General features: G+C 42.3%; 1 protein-coding gene and 1 non-coding gene across 3 annotated transcripts in view; one reads left to right on the forward strand and one right to left on the reverse strand.

The window, feature by feature from the left end:
* The window catches only part of C7 (complement C7), a 67,125-nt gene extending 52,882 nt beyond the window's left edge, over positions 1-14,243 (forward strand). For both annotated transcript variants that reach the window (XM_060380527.1, XM_060380528.1), the window contains 3 exons: positions 6,812-6,902; positions 11,128-11,312; positions 12,702-14,243. In XM_060380527.1, coding sequence (XP_060236510.1) covers positions 6,812-6,902; positions 11,128-11,312; positions 12,702-12,883 — 458 coding nt within the window. In that variant the 3' untranslated portion in view covers positions 12,884-14,243. The remainder of the gene's footprint in view (positions 1-6,811; positions 6,903-11,127; positions 11,313-12,701) is intronic.
* On the reverse strand, positions 9,680-9,807 carry LOC132653361 (small nucleolar RNA SNORA17). Its single transcript, XR_009591125.1, has one exon. It is a non-coding gene; the product is annotated as a small nucleolar RNA SNORA17 (small nucleolar RNA).
* Positions 14,244-18,468: the final 4,225 nt, after the last annotated feature.

Raw genomic sequence — 18,468 nt, forward strand, 5'->3', positions numbered from 1 at the left:
TTGTTTTTCTTCTGGTTTCCTGAATTCAGAGTTAAGGTGACAATTTATTTAAAAATTTAAATGCTTTATTTCTGGACTCTCAGAGAGTTTATTGATATTAAAATGAAAATTTATTAAGTATATTTAACACTGCAAAGTTGACATCATTCAAAGAAAAGTCTTGTGGTTTGTGAAGCTTCTCTTTGTAAGGGCAAGTGAGAATTAAATTTTCAGGAAGAAACAAAAGAGAATTTAAATGAACCTAAGAGCTGGAGAATGCTTTAATGCCAAAGAGGTGACATCTCCTGTTTTGGCCTCCTTGCGATCAGGGCACAGGACAGAGTCACTCAATGACCAGAGGTCAAGAAATGCAGGACCTAGACTTTAGTGTGAGGTTTTTGTAGCTCAGGATGGGAAGAGCTTGGGAGGCTTGTTAGGGGAAGACTGGGGAAGCCAGCCATTTTCCTTCTGCAACCACTAGTTCCTGTGGTTGGAGTCAGCTGTCTTTCTTCTGCGTTCCTCAAATAGCTGCTTCCCGGGACTTTGAGCTTAGTTTCAGGTTCTTGACTTTTGGCAGGTGTGTGTGTGAGGGTGTGTGTGTGGGATTTATGTGTGGGTCTTCCTTTGCTCTTGGTAGCGGAAATCCAGCAATCTAACGTTCTAAGCACTAGTCACATTAGAACATTCCTTTAAGAACCTAAAATAAACTGGGTGTGGTGATCCATGTTTTTAATCTCAGTACTCAGAGGCCAGTGGATCTCTGTGAGCTTGAGACCAGCCTGGTCTACATACTGAGTTCCAGGGCAGTCAGAGCGATGTACAGACATCCTGTCTCAACAAACAAACCAAAACACCTAAGACAGAAAAAATAATTTAGGAAGACAAGTTATGTATTTTCAGAGGTTTTTAAATAGGCTAATTTGTTTTAAAAAACATATCTATCATTTGCGTATTAGTAAATGTAAATGTGTTGTTTATTTAATAATTAAAAAGATGAATTTATTTTTATTTTATGTGCGTATGTTTTGCCTGTATGTATGCAAGCGCACTGTATGTGAGACCAATGCTTGCAGAGGCCAAAAGAGGGCATTGGATGCCTGGGAGCTGGAGTTAAAAGAGGTGTGAGCTGCTCTGTGGGTGCCAGAAACTGAACCCAGGCCTGCTGCAGGACCAGCAAGTACTCTTGACTGCTGAGTCACCTCTCCAGCCTGGAAAGATGCTTCTAACAGTCATAACCGGGGAAGAAGGAAAGCTCACGTCCATCCCACTTCACAGAGTATTTCTCTAGTGTAAAAATCTTAATTCAGTGCTGAAGTCTGTGTGCTCTTCAGAGAAGGAAGCGTTAGATCCTATGATGAACACTGCTAAGTGAATTAGGTGTCTACAACTGAAGCGAGCGGTCCTGTTGCCCAGAAGGTAGACATGGCATGTGGTGATGCGTAGAGAGCAGGGAGGAGTACAGCAGACTAATGGAGTGCCTTCCACATCAGCCTCGATGAGCTCTTTCCCCAGCACATCAGACAACGACTGATTTCATTGGTGTGTATCCTGGTGCACTGATACGAGTTTGCTTGAGTCGTGTAAAGTAACACACCTGTACCCGTGGTTTGAAAATGAAGGAGAACAGTATATACGTAATGGGGTTATAATTTTGTTTCAAAGGAAATTAGATAGTTTTTTTTCTGAAATGTTTGCTTCTGTCATTTTACAGCATAATTGAGTATGAGTTTTTCCCTACTCCTTAGAAAATAATCTTATGGTTGGTTCTAATTAAGGACGTTTTATGGACCTGTGCATTTTTCTGGATATGCAGACGACAATAATAACTACACCTAAGATAAACCCGTAACAAACAAAAATTCCTATGTTTATCAGCTTTCAAAGCTGGTGTTTTAAAATATCAGTTAAATATGGGAATGGGGAGCTGGCTCAGTGGGTGCAGTATTTCCTGCATACTCTTGAAGGCCCTAGTTTAGATCTCCGCTTCCATATAAAAGCTGGGCATTGCTGTAAATATCTTTAACCCCAGTGCGGGACATTGGAGAAGGGTACATACCAGCAGGCTGGCTGGTCTTGCCAATATGGTAAGCTCCAGGTTCAATGAGACGCTTTGTCTCAAAACATAGGGTGGAGAGGGCTAGAAGAAGACAACCTGACATTGATCTCTGGCTTCCACATACGTTATACTTGCATGCACACATGTGCACACACACAATATTAAGTAATAACTGAATAAAGTACTAGCCTTTTGGATATTTAATCCTTTAAAAGTTTTGCTATTCACACAAACATGCATATTCCACGTATGTACACAAACACAAAATATCAGTTAAGTAATAAGTGAATGAAATACTAGACCTTTACATACTTATGCATATCCTGATTTACTATTTTAATTATTTTAAATATACAGATAACTAGTATATTTATTTATTTATTTGTTTATTATTAGTTACATTTTATTAACTCTGTATCCCAGCTGTATCCTGCTCCCTCATTCCCTCCCAATCCTACCCTCCCTCCCTCCTCTCCTCCCTGCCCCCTTTCAAGTCCACTGAGTGGGGGAAGACCTCCTCCCCTTTCATCTGATCAGATAACTAGTATTAAGCATACTCCTACTGTTGAATGGCTATCAGCTCTACTCATCTCCAGAATTTTTACAGATAAATTTGCTTTGATCTAATAAATGTAATTAAAAATATTTTACTAAACAACAACAAATTCTGGCAGTATAAGGAATTCTTAGATAGCACTGATGGGAATGTAAATTAGTCCAATGAAAACCAATTCAGAGATACTGTAACCAATTAAACAATCAAAATTAGAATTGTCAAATCATCCAGTGATATCACACACCTGATGAAATCTAAGTCATCAAAGGAAAATAATACCTGCACATTTGTAATTATTACAGCACTTACAATAGCACAGATAGAAACAGCTCAGATTTCTACCAACAGATGAATGAAGACAATGAGATATGTCATGCACAAGACCTGCATAAGATCAAACCAGAAAAAAAATCCTAGCTTGCATGGGGGAGGAAGTCATGAAGGACCCCTGATGGCTGAGGAGCTAGGTAATTGATGGCTGCTGTGTGTGGGGTCACTTTTCTTCAGAAATGCAGCCTGTGGGAGTAGATAGCCGAACACCCATATAGGCAGTCAATTCACTGGGTTAAAAAAAAAAAAAAGAGCATATGAAGTTGGGAGGGAATTGGAGTGTGTGTGGGAGGATAAAGGAAGAATTCAAGGGGAGAGAATTAAGTGCAAATTTGGTACTTTAAAGATATTAATATTCATATTTATTTAAAACATCAACATTAATATTTAAATTCAAATTTAGAAATTAAGACAAAAATGTAGTACATTTACACAGTGGAATTTTATCAAAGAGAAGCAAACTGTATCTTTTGAAAGAAAAGAAAATGGATAGAGCTGTAAATCATATGACAGAATAAGACAAAAAATGCTTTCCTCTCATCTGCACAATGCATGCTTAAAAAATACGTACAGGAGGCCTGATAATATGGCTCAGCTGGTGGAAGGACACACTATATGAGCCTGATGACTTGAGTTTGACCCTTGGAACCTAAGTAAAAAGCCAGATAAAGTAGTGAGCGACTGTAATCCCAGCCCTCCTAATGTGATACGGGGAGTGGGGGTGAGCCATCTAGAGTGTGCAGTTGAACAAGAAACCTGCCTCCAAAACTGGGTGGAAGGAGTGAACCTACTCCCCAAAGCTGTCCTCTGACCTCCACATGCATGGCGACACATTTCTACCCGTGTGTACATACAAATGACACTGAAAACAAAAGCAACAGTTCGGATACTAAGGCAGATGATTATTTAGAGTGAATAAGGGCAGCAGCAATCAGGGAACCTAATAAGCAAAGTGCAGTGATGTGCATGAGTAAAGCTAGCTTAATGAAATCTGTTATCGTATGAGCTATATCAGTTCTTTTTCTGCTACTTTGATAAAACACCATGACCCAGAGCAATTTACAGAAGAAAGAGTTTATTTTGTTCCAGAGGGAGAGTCCACAATGGTGGGGAGGGATGGGTCATGTGACAGGAGCCGGAAGCTGGCTCATTATTTCACAACTGCACCCAGGAAACAAAGTGAGAACTGAGGGTGGGTCCAGGTGAAGTCCTCAGAGCCCACCTTTGGTGATGTTCTTGCTCCTCCAATAACCACCCCAGACAGTGGCACCATTTGTTCAAACACAGGAGCTTATGGGGGATATTTAATTCAAACCACAATGTAGGTTAATACAAAGTAAAAATCTTACTTTGGAAGGGTTTTATACTACAGAAAAGTTGCAAAATATAGATTCTGCACATCCTCACATATCTTCACCATTTACATAAATTGACATAACTTGGTTGATGAAAACAAAGAAACTACCAGTGGTAGCCTGTACCTGTTGCCTTTGTTACTGTTCTGTGGTTGTGAAGAGACACTGTGACCAAAGTGACTTTTAAAAAAGAAAAAAAAAAAATAGAACTGGGGCCCGGCTTACAGATTTAGAGGGTTGGTTCATTATCATCATGGTGGAGAATGTAGCTGCAGTCAGGCAGGCATGGTGCTGGAGAAGTAGCCACGAGCTTTACATCCTGATCCACAGGTAGCAGGCAGGGAGAGAGAGCCACAGACACAGATACAGAGAGTGAGACCGGGTCTGGTGTAGGCTTTTGAAACCTCCTTCAGCAAGGACACCCTTCCAAATCCTTCCAAGCAGTTCAGCTGAGTGCTAAGCATACAAACATATGAGCCCATGGTGTCTGTGTTAGTCTCATTCAGACCACTGCACCTGCTATCCTCGTGATCTGAAACAGGAGGACCTCAACTCTGAGGCCAACCTGAGCCATAGTATAAGATCTTGTTTCAAAAGCAAACAAAACAAAACAGAAAAGATTGAGAAAATAATATTACTAGGGCACTACAGACTAGCCTATTATTCAGATAGCACCTCTCTCCCTCATTTTTATTTCTAGTACCGGATTCATTCTTCTGTCTTGCATGTGGAGTGCCATTGCATCAAACTGAAGTGTTTACAGAATGTGATTGTTATTGAGATTTCTAGATTTCTGGAAGACAAGCAAGGAATACATACAATCTATAATTTTTCTTTATAAAATCATGCCTGTAGGCTATCGAGATGGCCCAGTGTGTTAAGGCTCTTGCCGCCAACGCTGATCTCCTAGGACCCATCTGGTGGAACTTGTCTTCTGACCTCTCTATGTGTGCCACACACATACACACCATAAAGAAATAACTGCAGTTAAAAATGACAAACCCTACTATTCTCCAGTGCTCCAAGTTCTCTTGTGGCTTTATGACCCATGGCGGGCTACTGGCAAATGCAGTACAAAAAAACAAACAGTTGACAAGGATCATCTTCATGAAAGGGAACCTGCCCTACTCACCATCGATTTGGACAAATGTGAGCTTAATTCTGCATAGGAAGATTTGTAAAACACTTGAGATAGCACCAATTTTCAAAACTTTTTTGACCCTTGGGTTTTTTCATCTTTTATATAGACACTTGTTAGAAGGGATCAAATAGTAAAATGTGTAAACAGTGCATGATCCATTAAATGTGCCTAGGAAATGGTATCTGTTATCACCACTACAGCGTTTTAGAGAGCTCTTCTGTGAAATGCTCTAGAACTTTATACTATATATGTATACATTCATTTGTATATATAAATAACACATACACATATATGGTTTTTGTTTTGTTTTGTTTTTTGGTTTTTGAGACAGGGTTTCACCATGTAGCCCTGGCTGTCCTGGAACCTACTCAATTGACCAGGTTGGCCTCAAACTCACCCAGATCCTGCTGCCTCTGCCTCCCTCCCCCCGAGTGCTGGGATTAAAGGTATGCACCACCACTTCCCAGCTATAATATATATTTTTAATTTTTTTATTTCCTGAAATTAAAATAAAATTGCATTATTTTCCTCCCTTCTCTTTCTTCATTCCAGCTTTCCTGTGCTCTCTCTTGCTCTTTCACAAATTCATGGCATCCTATTTACTTTTTAATTGTTGTTACAGACACACACAAACACACACACAAACAAACACACACACACACGCACGTGTGCACGGTCCTAAATTTGGAAACACAACTTGTTCAGTTCCTATAATTTTTAATGAAAAAAAAATTACACAATATATTATGATCATGGTTTCTCCTTTTCCTACTTTTCCCAGATCTTCCCCACTCCTTACCCACAATTCTATGCCCATTTTTTTCCTTTCTCTTTCTTTAGAAAATAAATGGGTAAACAACAACAAACCCAAACAAACCAAAATTTAAAAAAAAAGAAAAACACTCACACACACACAAACATGTGCACTATAAAAAACACAAAACTGAAGAATATAATATACAAGTGAAAGACCAGTGAGGCGTGAAAATGCTCTAACAAGCGACATGCAACAAAAAGTCCACAAAATCGCCATTGAGTTCATTTGCGTTGGTCTTCCACCGATGGGCCTTTGGAGAACTAATTTTCCCTTTGCAAGCAGATGTCAACTGGAGATAGCTTCTGAGTTGGGGATGAGCACATACTGTTTTATTTTTTATTTTGAAATTGAAAATAGATCTTTCATACAGTATATTCTGATTATCATTTCCCTTTCCCAACTTCGCCTAGATCCTTCTCACCTCCCCGTCCACCCAAATCCTCATCTTTTCTTTTAACTGTGGGAAATCTTTACAGTCGCAAATTCTACAGACTCTGATTCAGCGAGTGCTATCGTGAAGCCAGGCTTTATCATGAGATCCCCTAGTGATCACATGTCTCTTCAATGTTTCTTTTAGTCACCACCACTCTACCAGCAGCTCCTCTCTGTCGGCCCTGGGAGAAACTGCAGAACTCAAAATGCGTGTGTAAGATGCCCTACGAGTGCGGGTAAGCTCTGTCTTGGCCACTCACTTTTCTGTTTGATTTTTATCTAGGGTAAATGCGATGGCTCCACAGAGCTTATTGAACTGAAGGCATGGCTTAAGAAGAGCTAAGGGTCTTTGCATCTTAATCTGGCCCATTGCTGCCTGTTACAGGTCACAGGTTGACAGTCATGGGTGTTAAACAGGATTCTAATCTGGAGGGGCGAGACAGCAGAGGGACGCTTGTGCACTGCTTGTTCTATATATAAAGTGAAGAGAAATGATAGAACTGTCACCTGAGGATTTACAGCTTTAGAGGGTTAGGCTCAAATTCCCTGGGGATAGAAACTTTTCAAAAGCAATACCAATAGATAAGAGAGCAGCTGCTTTTCTGACGCTAAAGGCTTCCTTTCTGGATCTGCAGGCTAAGAATGCTACCTGTTTCTGGTCAGGGCTTTTACCCCTGGATGCTTGTGTTGGGATCCTGACAAGATGCAGGTAGTACAATTAGCTAAGGAATAGGAGAGGTTGGTCAACATGTCTACAAAAATGTGGGCAGAGTAAGGTGTGCGCAATAGTGCATGTGGATATATCCGCACCCAGGCCTGAAGCAGGGAGAAAGACATTTATGAAACATGAAGGCAGAGAAAGCTTTGAGGACATAGCTTCCAAGGAGGAGTAGACTCCCTTTAGGGTTCCTGAGAGGTACCACAGATATACTCTAGAGTTATAAATACGTCCCTGAACCTTCTTCCATGCCTGAAACCTTCTCACCAGTGCCGTTTATGGTGGAACCCACTCAAAGCTAAGGATAAAGAAGTTCTGATATGATCTTTCCATGCCAGACTTCCAAGAAATGAGGAGGAATGGAACGGGTTTTGGGAGCACATAGGAGCCATTTGGCCTCTGGATCATTTTCATTTTTAAGATTAAGGACTTAAGTTGGTACATCTTTAAGAATGAGAACAGCAATTTACTGAATGCTTTGTAGTTGCCATGTTCATCAAAACCCATATCCACTTCTTGAATTAATAATAGATGATGATGATTACATCTCATGACTTTTAGTACACAGAAAATTAGTAAATAATACAAATGAAAATTGTCATCAGTCCAGATTCATCCTTATTCTTGTGTCCCAACTCTTTTGTTAAGGTCTTATAGCTATTGTTTCTTTGAATGAAATTCTTTAACTCCCCATCAACCCCTCCAACCCAGTTTATCTTCATTCTGTCATTTGTAGCCATGACATGACTTTTAATATAATTTCACAGTATTGGATGCCCAAGGCTTTTATTGGTTCTTTCTGAATTTTACATCATGTTCCCAATCCCACTCATCTCCCCTTCTCTTTGTACTTGCTCTCCACCCTTGAAACCTTCTTCCCCAACAGAGAAAAAAAAATCTCATTGTGGCTGTAGTGTGTCAGTGTGTTTCAGAGCATACTATTTGTCAACACTTCTTTGCTTGCAAATGTTCATTGCATTGATGTGGTGGGCTGGCATGAGGCCTTTTGTTTCTGCTACCTTATAAATACTGGAACCTCACTGGGACTCCTCTCATATTTCCTGTTGTTGCCCTGTGTCATGGAGATCCTGTAGTTTTGGGTCTGTAGGACCAGCTCCTCCATGCACTTCAGCAGTTCATTGGTGGGCTAAATGTTGGGGTGGGCCAATTCAAAGCCCTGGTTCTGGACTGAGAGGGATCTGAGCTGGTTAGCCTGTTGGCTTACCAGGTCTCATGCCATTGAGGGTAGCTCACCTACAACCCGTGCAACTAGGACTGGCCCTACCCTGCTGCCCAGGCGAGGTGCAGGGCCCACTCTTCCTAAAGTTACAGTTGGTAAGGGACATAACAAGTTCTTCCACTCTTGTGACCCTGGAGTCAGCCCTCCTGCCTGCCTAAGGTGGTAAGGGGTGTTGGCAAGGGAGGGCATCTTTCCCTTGCCCACTGCCAGATGGTAGCCCACTCTCATACCCTCAGGCCTTGCTCACCCATGCTCTACTATCAGCATCAGCTCTATCGTGCTGCCCAGGTGAGTTGCAGGGCCTGCTCTCCTGAGTGCTAGAGCAGGTGATGAGAGGGATAGCTCTCCTGCTGCCCCCAGGGCCGGCTCTCCTAAGATGCTCAGGTGAAGGGTGGAGCGAGTTCTGCATAGTCCTCTGACACGAACGTGTCCGTGGGCAGCAGAAAAGATCAGGGATGTTTACCTGGCTTTTGGTGGTGACAGACACCTGCTGTTGCAGGGCTATGGACCCAGACATGGCCCCCAGCGGCAGCAAGAGCCAGAACCCCACCATGGTCCCAGGGGCTTCACTGGTTACTCCCATCAGGCTGTTCTTCGCTACCTTCGAGTCTCTAGTTCTGCCTGTCTTCATTGTGCCACATCCTTCTGTTTCTCTTTCTCTTCCATTTCTCCACCACTTACTCTTCTTAGTGACTCCCAGGGTCTCTGAGTGTCTGGCGTCATCTCAGGAATGTTATGCCACACTCTCTCATGCCTTACTGCACCAGGCAGGGGTCATCTCGGCCATGGTATGGCCATCTCTCTCCCTTCTCCCTGCCCCCAGGCCCGTGTGGTCTGGGCTGGTGGTTATCTCTGGCTAGTTCCCTGTCAGGGTGGTTTCAGACTTGCTCCTAGTCTTGCCCTTCTGCAAGTGTTGTCTGTCTCAGGTTCACTCCCACCCAGAGCCCGGAGTCCCAGGTGGAGTTGTAGTCTCTGGCTTACTCCCTGTTCTGGGAGCCCGTCCAGGCCTGCCTGACGCCTCACTGGTGGTCGTCTCAAGTTTCCTTTTTTCAGTTCGGGTTAGGCTACTAATTATTCAAATGTGTATAAGTCAGAACACTGAGCACAGCCTCTCTCCTCTCTGCCACCTTCTGACACACTTGTGTGACACAGCAGCCACACCTGCAATGCCTCTAGGGGGAGGAAGTTTCTGCTTCTTAAATTACTCTAAGTAGATCCATTCAAACTTTAAATAAACAGAGAGAAAAAAAAAGTTCTTTTGTTATATAAGCCACCCTAGACAAATTTAGCTCTAGGTCAAAGAGAGAATGTAAAATATTTCTGACCAGTATATAAAAATAAGCTTTGCTACCCAAGACTTTTACCTATAACTCTACTTTTCATATCCGTCAGCATTCAGAAACAGAATTATTTTTGGACGGAGTATGGGGGAGTTTGAGACAGGTCTTGTCTGTATAGGCTGGCCTTGAACTTGGTGTGTAGCTAAGACTGGCATTGAACATCTCACCCTCTTGCTTCCATCTCCCAAGTTCTGAGATTATGTGTGCCACTATGCCCAGTTTAGGGAATATTTGTTTTTAAAATTGTATTTCAAATAGCTCTATTGTAGCCTTTTAGCGATAGTGATTAAGAAAAAAACCCATTAAGATGCTTAATGGAAGTATTTCCAAATCCTTTGTAGGCACGGGCACTCTTATTGGTAGGGTAGAGGGTATCATGCCACGGCACAAGTGAGGAAATGAGAGGGCAAGCGACTGCAGCTGGTTCTCTTTTTCCGCCTTGTTGGTTCTGGGGATCAAACCCACATCATTAGGTTTGATGACCAGTGCCTTTAATCAATGAGTTATCACATTGGCTACACAGATATTTTAAAAAATAACATTGAGCACTTGCTGGTCTTCCAGAGGACCTGAGTTCAGTTCTCAGAACCCACATCAGGCCATTCAAAACTGTCAGTAATTCCAGCTCCAGGGGATCTCACTCCTCTGCTCTCTGCAGGCACCTGCCCTCATGTGTACAAAACAACATACACGCACACACACACACACACACACACACACACATACAATTAAAATAGTAAAAATAAACCTTAAAAATAGCAATGTGAAACTTTCATCTTCACTTGTTTCCTTGAGGATTTCAGTGAACAATGCCGAAGTACAGACTCAAGGGTTGTTGAGTTGGGGGCTCGGTGGTTTCACACCATCTCTTGGAGGTGTATGGTCTTTGCTGCTCTTCTGTTCCCTTGATGTCAGTCCATCAGAAGTTGCTGGCAGACCTGACCTTCTCGTCCAGTGTGCAGCATCTGGTCTGTCCGAGAGGAAAATCAACCATAAAAACTATAAAAACTATAAGCACGAAAAGTGCAAGCCCAGTTTTTGTGGTCGCTGTGGGATTGATTACATGTAGGATTGTGAGCCCGAAGTCTTACTTCCGGTTGTCTTCCTCGGCTTTGAAGAAAACAGATCTTGTAAAAAAAACCTAATTAAAATACTCTTTTCAGACCATCCTTGGATGTATGTGCTCGAGATGAGAGAAGCAAAAGGGTACTGTCCCTGACCATCTGCAAGATGCATGTTCTCCGCTGTCAAGGAAGAACTTATGGTCTCGCTGGCAAGGACAGCTGTACTCCCCCTGCCTCAGCCGAGAGAGCCTGTGGTGTGTGTCCACCGTGGAGCAAGTGTGATGGTAAGGAGCCATCCATATTTCCAACTGTAAGAAGGCTAAAGCAATGGTGCCAAGAGTTTTAAACAATGTAGTTGCTAGCTTATCAGCAGATACTTTGAGATGTCAAATATATCAGATTGGTTTGACAGTAAACTGCCCCTTAAGTTCCCTCCTTGGGAGGGGTTTGGATGAGGTACATAAGAGGACAATCAAAGCAAAACACAAAGTAAAATATTACTGCTCATCTAAATGTTCTTTCGAGCCTCGCTAATTCTTAGTCTACCTTCCTGGTATGCAGGCATGCATACAGGCAAAACACCCATGCACATAAAATAGAGATTAAAAAAAATCTAAGGGAAGAAGAGGGTTTACATAAAAATACTTTCTACACATCGAATCTTTATATTACACACTTAAAAAGAAGTATCACTGGGCTGATGAGATGGCTCAGTGGGTAAAGGTGCTGTGGCCAAGCCTGATATCCTGAGTTCTGTCCTTGGAGGCCACACGCTGGAAGGAGAGCACTGACTTCCCGAGAGTTTTTCTGTGACGTTCACATGTGCATCGTGGTGCCGAAGCGTGCACCCCCCCCCCCAACTAACAGAACAAAAGTAAAGTTGAAGATTTGAGCCAGGTACTGTTTGAGATTAAGGAAACCTCTCTTGCTATAAGGGAGTTAAGCTGACAGTTCTTGAAATAATCAGAAGAGAATATAGAGAAAGGTGTTACTTTCTCGGCCCCAGTATTAGCTAGGACATGTCTGAACAGAAGTAAGCCATGATGTTGAACACCACCCATGTTTTGGAAATATGGTGAATGGGAAAGGCTGGGATGCCGGAACCAAGCTTCTGTCCCGGGGTTGCAGTCTGATGAAGACACGTAACTCCAGTCCCATGTGGCTCATTTCTGCGTTACTGTTCCCTGGTTGACCTCATTACTGGAGGGATGTGTTTCCACCATGCCATTTCTCCTTGTTTCTGATTAGTTTTCCTAGGACAAGCACCTTCTGAATGCCATACATTCTCTTTCAAAGAACTTTTTAATTCTTTTCTTTCTGTGTCTCTGAGCTTTGCCTCTCCACTCTCTGCTGAAACCTTCTCATTTGGCCTGGGGAAGAAAGAATTATACTTGATTTCTGGCTCACAAAGATGACAGCCCCTATGACTTGGATAGATCTGCCTCATGTGTGTGCAGCCAGCAGAAAGCCTGGCACCAATTCAAAGCCCATTTACTCTGAGTGAAACAAAATGGCCCCATTTCCTGGTCTTAGGGCTCTTCCAGCAGATAGTTTATTGTATTGCTCAGGGCAGGAACTCTCTGATCACCATGCCATTACTTTGGAGGTAGTGCATTTTGACTCTCCCATCTCCACAGTGTGTCATTAAGTCTCCCCCAACCTGTTCTTTCCAGCTCAGAACAGCAAATGTGTCTGCAGAGAAGCGTCGGAGTGCCAGGAACAAGGGTACAGCATCTGTGTGGAAGTGAACGGCAAGGAAGAGACGATGTCTGAGTGTGAGGCCGGAATCTTAAGATGCAGAGGGCATAGCATCTCCATCACAGCCATAAAGCCTTGTGCTGAAGAAGCCCAGTAGGGCCCAGGGGCCTTGGTCCTCTTCATCAAAATCTGGTGGGCAGTGGATACAGAGTTAAAATGTCTGTAACTACCCCTTAGATCACTTTCCTCTCTCTCTTCTCTCCAGTATTTACTTTTCCCCTTCTGTTGTTTAGCCACCTGTGCAAACAAACCGTTTTTTTCCCCAAACCCCAGTCCAGATTTTCTCTCTTCACTTGTAAGTGAAGAGATTTTCACAGATTCACAGATTTTCTTTCATCACTTATAAGTGATGGTATAGAGAACACTCACAAACCATGGCATGAGCTATTTGTGAGTTTTTGGAAAATTGTGTTGGGCTTTGCCTTTTTTTTTTTTTTGTCTGTAAAATTACAGGATGGTGACTAGAGACATTCATCCCTAAGAATGAATGATGTACTCCATGGATCAGGGTACCTTCCCTGAATTGATTAGGAAAACGAAAAGAACATGATTTCCAGGGAGGTTGACTTTCCTCAGTGAAATCAAACACACAAACACACACACACACACACACACACACACACACACACACACACACACACACTCGTGCGTGGACACACATTGGAAGAAACAGACAGATGCAATGATTTCCATACTGAGTGGTAATGTCACGCTTCACCCTACTAAGCCAACCGCACACGTGGGATCCTTACTTTTGTCAGAAGATCGAGCGACTTAAATGTCAGAGCAGAATTCATCATGCTATGGTCACAGGGCTCCGTCTGCCTTCTTGTCTGAGAACAAATATGATTCAGTCTCTTGGGAGGTTTTCCTCAGTATTCATCAAATACAAACCCTGAAATGACTCTGCTTTGGAAAGAAGTGCCAGTTTATGCTAGAGCTACTGAGTAATTCATATTTGAGAATAATCTTCCCTAGCGAGATTTTGTCCCTGGATTTATCCAGAAACACACAATTTAAAAACATTAGCATTAGGTTTATTGTTTATTCATTTTCCATCTAAGACGACAACAACAACAAAGAATCCAGCTGTGAAAGATGAAATATGTGGGCTTAAGCAGAGTTTAAACTATGTGTGTATGTGTGTTTTATATATATATATATATATATATATATATATATATATATATATATATGGGCTGATAGATACATTTCAAACAAACCTGAAGTTGCTAAGGAGTAGAAAACACATTCAAGATCCTGCTATTTAGATTTTTTGAAGTATGTAGTGTTTGCTGTGCCTGATCTAGGTTTAGCTTTTTATATGAGAATTTTCCTCGAGGGTTGATGCAAATGTAATGTATGGAACTTATGCAGAGGTGGGTCTCACTTATTGAAAACTATCACACTTAAATATATTGATATGTTTAATAAACATAAACTGCACTGAACATGAAGATTCTATAGATTGGATGTCTTTCTTGAGCTTAGGATAGGTTCAAAAAATGCCAAGGTTGGCTGTAGACCCCCATCAGAAGAACTAGATAAGGAATCATGTAGAAGAACTGATCTCAACATTCTCCAGTCTTTCCCTTATTTACCTGTCTAGCGCAGAGGTAAATTTCCACCACTTATGAACACTTCTAATTTGAAAATCCAAATTCTCAAATGCTTCTAAAATTTGAAACCTGTTGATGACACAATGGGAAATTTCCATGAGTGTAAAATTCTACCTGTGGTCTCATAACAGGTCATAATCAAAGCACTAAAAATGTCCTATAAAATGACTTTCAGGTTAGGTGAAATATAAATGAATTCTGTCTCTTCTCTTAAATATCTCACTATATATATATGCAAATATTCTAAAATCCAAAAATATCTGAAATTGCAAATTCTTTTGGTGAAAACATTTTGGATGAGCACATTTAACAGCTAGGGTATTTGAGAAGGAAGTTTCGACAGCACTAGTGGAGCAACCACGAAGGACTGGTGAATCACTGTGGAGAAGGAAGGAAGAAGGAGGGAGGAGGGGGGAGGGGGAAGAAAGAGGGAGGAAGAAAGAGGGAGGAGGGAACTCTATTCTGTGTCATGAAACCCCCCTCCTCAATGCTTAGAACATTTTCATGCCTATTGACCTTTGCTAAAGTCAGACAGGGACAGTCACCATTACCTGCAAAAAAATCAGAACTGTTGTAACATGTCTTCAAGAAGAAAGTTATTTTTGACAATGGCTCATTGAAGATGTTTTGAGAATTTAAAAAAAGCTCAGTAAGCAGAAGTCTGTGAGGAAGGTGAGAAAAAAAATTGTGTCATAAGTAAACAGAAGGCAAAGGGAATAAATCCTTCCAGCCTTCCTGCCTTCTTTTCCTGTCTCAGAGCAAGGGAGGATTACCTGATGGAGGGCAGGGCACTGCCTGCAAGGCTGAAATCAAGGTTGTTTGGATCTGGGGGGAGGACGAGATGGGCACTTTACTTTCACTGCTTTTAGGGTGCCCTGTGGGAAACAAATCTTCACTCGTCATTTACATAAGCTCTGTAAGTTACTGACAGAGGCAGTCTCGAAGGAGGATATCAGGGCAATGCTGGGAACCCCATTCCTGTGACCCCACCCAGCTCCTGTTAACTGATCAACACAAATGGTGCTCATCAGTCTCCTGGGTCTTCCCAGCCCCATCTAAACTGCTCTGAGTGTAACCTCTCCGTCCCACATTTGTCCAGGGTTCTTGTCATTTCATGGAACCCGAGGGAAGAGCATGAATAGTCACGTGGAGTGTGGTGTGGGTGTAAGATGGTGTGTGAGAATGTCTGATGAATGGCCCCACAGCTCTGGCTTGTCAGCTACCCAGAGAACTTGATTAGGGACTCTCTTCTCAGCTGGGTGGCTGATGGCTGATCTCAGCTCCATATAAAATGTGAACTTATGAAGTCATGGAGAACATGCTCAAGAGAGGTAGGCACTGGGCACTTGCTTCACCCAGCATTCCCTGGCTCTACCCAGCATTCCCTGAAATGGCCTTAGATGTGTCTGTACAGAAATCACTACACTTTCCCATCAGGCAGCCCAGCTATGTGAAAGGGATCCAAAGTCAGGCAACAGAGTCAGAGACAGCCCCTGTTCCCCTTGCTAGGGAACCCACATGAAGAAAAGCTGCACGCCTGCTATAGATGTATGTGTAGGGGTTCTAGGTCCAGCCTGTGCATGCTCTTTGGGTTGGAGAGAGAACCGTTTAAGAACAGAATTAGAAGTGTGCCACTAAGTTAGGCCTGTTACCCACCAGTCCTCAGAGGCTTTTATTCACAATGGTTAAAGGTATTTGATACCAGCATTGGAAACAGAGTGGCCTGTATTGCTTTCAGAATTCTAAGCCAGAAATCAACTTCAGTAGGAGGCAATTTCGGTTAATACCGAGAAACCAGAGAGGTTTATGCCTGCCTTTCAATTACCCTGGTCTTTCAGGCAGTTTGTACATTGTGAACATGAAAGCTGATGGAATGATAGGAGTCCCTACTGTGACAACCACAGACCTACAATTTGTCTTTTCATTTGTTCCTCGCAGGCTCTAAAGGCAAAGCTCCTGATTTATACTCAAAACCTCAGTGCCATTTAATATTTGTTTCTTTAGCCGAGGGTGGAGGAGGCCAGATATAGAGGCCATCATTGTTTCTGAGGGGGGTGGGCTGGAAGTGAGAATGAGGGCAGGAGAAGCCAGAAGCTGCCAGTCATAGTTGGAGGACAGTCGCCTGCTTTGCTCTGTCATCACTGTAATTTCCATGCTTTTTGGTGAGAGGACACTTGTGATGAATCCCAGAGGGAGGGCTTTACACACAAGACAGGTCATGATTATGAAGAAAGAGGAGGATTTCCTGGGAGAAAATGTACATGATGATATGCACTTGAAGGTCCGTTATCTAGTGACAAGTCGGCCACGGGTGCTGGAAGGACAAAGGAGGGTATTTTTGTCAATAGTAAAACACCGTTTTCCTATGAAAGAAAAATGTGGCTTGAGAGTCTCAAGAGAAAGTACTATAAAAGGCCCAGGATTAGTGTTATACCAAGTACAGTCAAAGCGTATTGTGATAATATTTAATAGGTGGCCATTACTGAGCCCACTGACCAGATCTCTTTTCTAAATAGATGACACTAAGAACACCTCCTGCCAGGACTGATATGAAAACACGCTCAGACCCACGAATGTGACTTTTGTGGTTGTATAAGTTTAACAGCTTGGACAGGATGATAATGAGATTTTTCAAAACACCCCAAAGTTGATAATGACTTAATGGGTGTGGTGTGCAGATCCACTGACATAACAGAAAACAGCACCTTTGAGGAGATGCGGGCCCCAGTCCCTTCCAGCCCAGCTAAGGAGTTTCAGTGCTAAGCACACAGAAGGCATGCGTTCAATAAACTCTCCACTTTGCAAAAACGGTCCCAGTTTTAACAGCTGGTTAGCAGAAGGCCTTGTGTGCTTAGTGTGCAGTTGGCCCTCTCGCCTCCCACTCTGTTTCACCGGATTGCTGGCCCCTTCATAAGTAGGCGTGGCTCCCTGCTCTGGGGCTGTTATTCTGCAGCACCAGCATGGATTGAAATGAGCATGGCATTTCTTTTTCCTCCCCCTCTCTTTCTCCTCCTCCTCCTCCTCCTCCTTCTTCTTCTTCGAGGTAGATTCTCACTATGTAGCCCAGGCTGGCCCCTGACTTGTTTCTGATCTCAAACTGTCAATTTCTTCTGCTTCAGTTCACCTGAGTACTTCCTTTAGATCTTGGAATACAGGTTGGGGTCTTCCTCTCACATCTCTGAAGATGGTGGTTGTTGAAGGATGAGAAAGCTTTTTGATGCGAGTTGTAGTGAAGGAGGTTTAAAAGAAAAGCAGAGAAATGTCTGAGATTTAGACAACATCCATAAACCATAGTCCTGAAGAAGTTAATCTTGGGATGATTTTTTTTCAACAAACAATACTCCTACTTTAAATCTTACAGGCAATCAAAGCTAAAAATTTCTTTGCTAGATCGGAAATTATAATCTAGAAATGAACATTCTTTGTTTTCAGAGAAAAGGGAATTTTGGTCAGTTCAGGCTGTGATAATGAAATATCCTAGACTAAGTGGCTTAAATGAGGCCTTCTTGAAGATTTTTCCACTCCTAGATCCTTTTAAACCAACTATATATTTTAATTTTACATAAAATAAAATATACCAATCAAACTTTGCTAGTGATAAATCACAAAGAAATTTATTTTAAAACAAGTTTGGGGTATACATACAATTTTATCACTTGCTAAAGCTGAAAGTAGAGGGACGGGAAGATGGCTTCGTTGGTAAAGTACTTGTGAAAGCATGAAGACCCGGAGTTTGGTCCCCCGGTGCCTATTTCAAAAAAGTGTGGCATGGTGATGTGCACTGTAATCCCAGTGGTGGGCAAGCAACGAGGGGGATGATTATTAACAAGCCAGTCTGATTCCACGACAGGCTTCAAAACTGGCTTCAGACTGAACAGGACTGAGTTTCTGTTTTTCTGAACACACAACCACAGCCCATGGAAACAAGATACAGTAACTCAATAACCTCCTTGAACACCAGAAACAGTAACTTAGTAAAGTCCTCAACTACTTGACCAGTCAAATTAAAGGTCAGTTAGAAACGCTTTGTCTAGCTATTCAAAATAATATTGTTACTTGGGCA

This window comes from Meriones unguiculatus, chromosome 3 (assembly GCF_030254825.1).
Source record: "Meriones unguiculatus strain TT.TT164.6M chromosome 3, Bangor_MerUng_6.1, whole genome shotgun sequence".
NCBI classification, from domain to species: Eukaryota; Metazoa; Chordata; class Mammalia; order Rodentia; family Muridae; genus Meriones; species Meriones unguiculatus.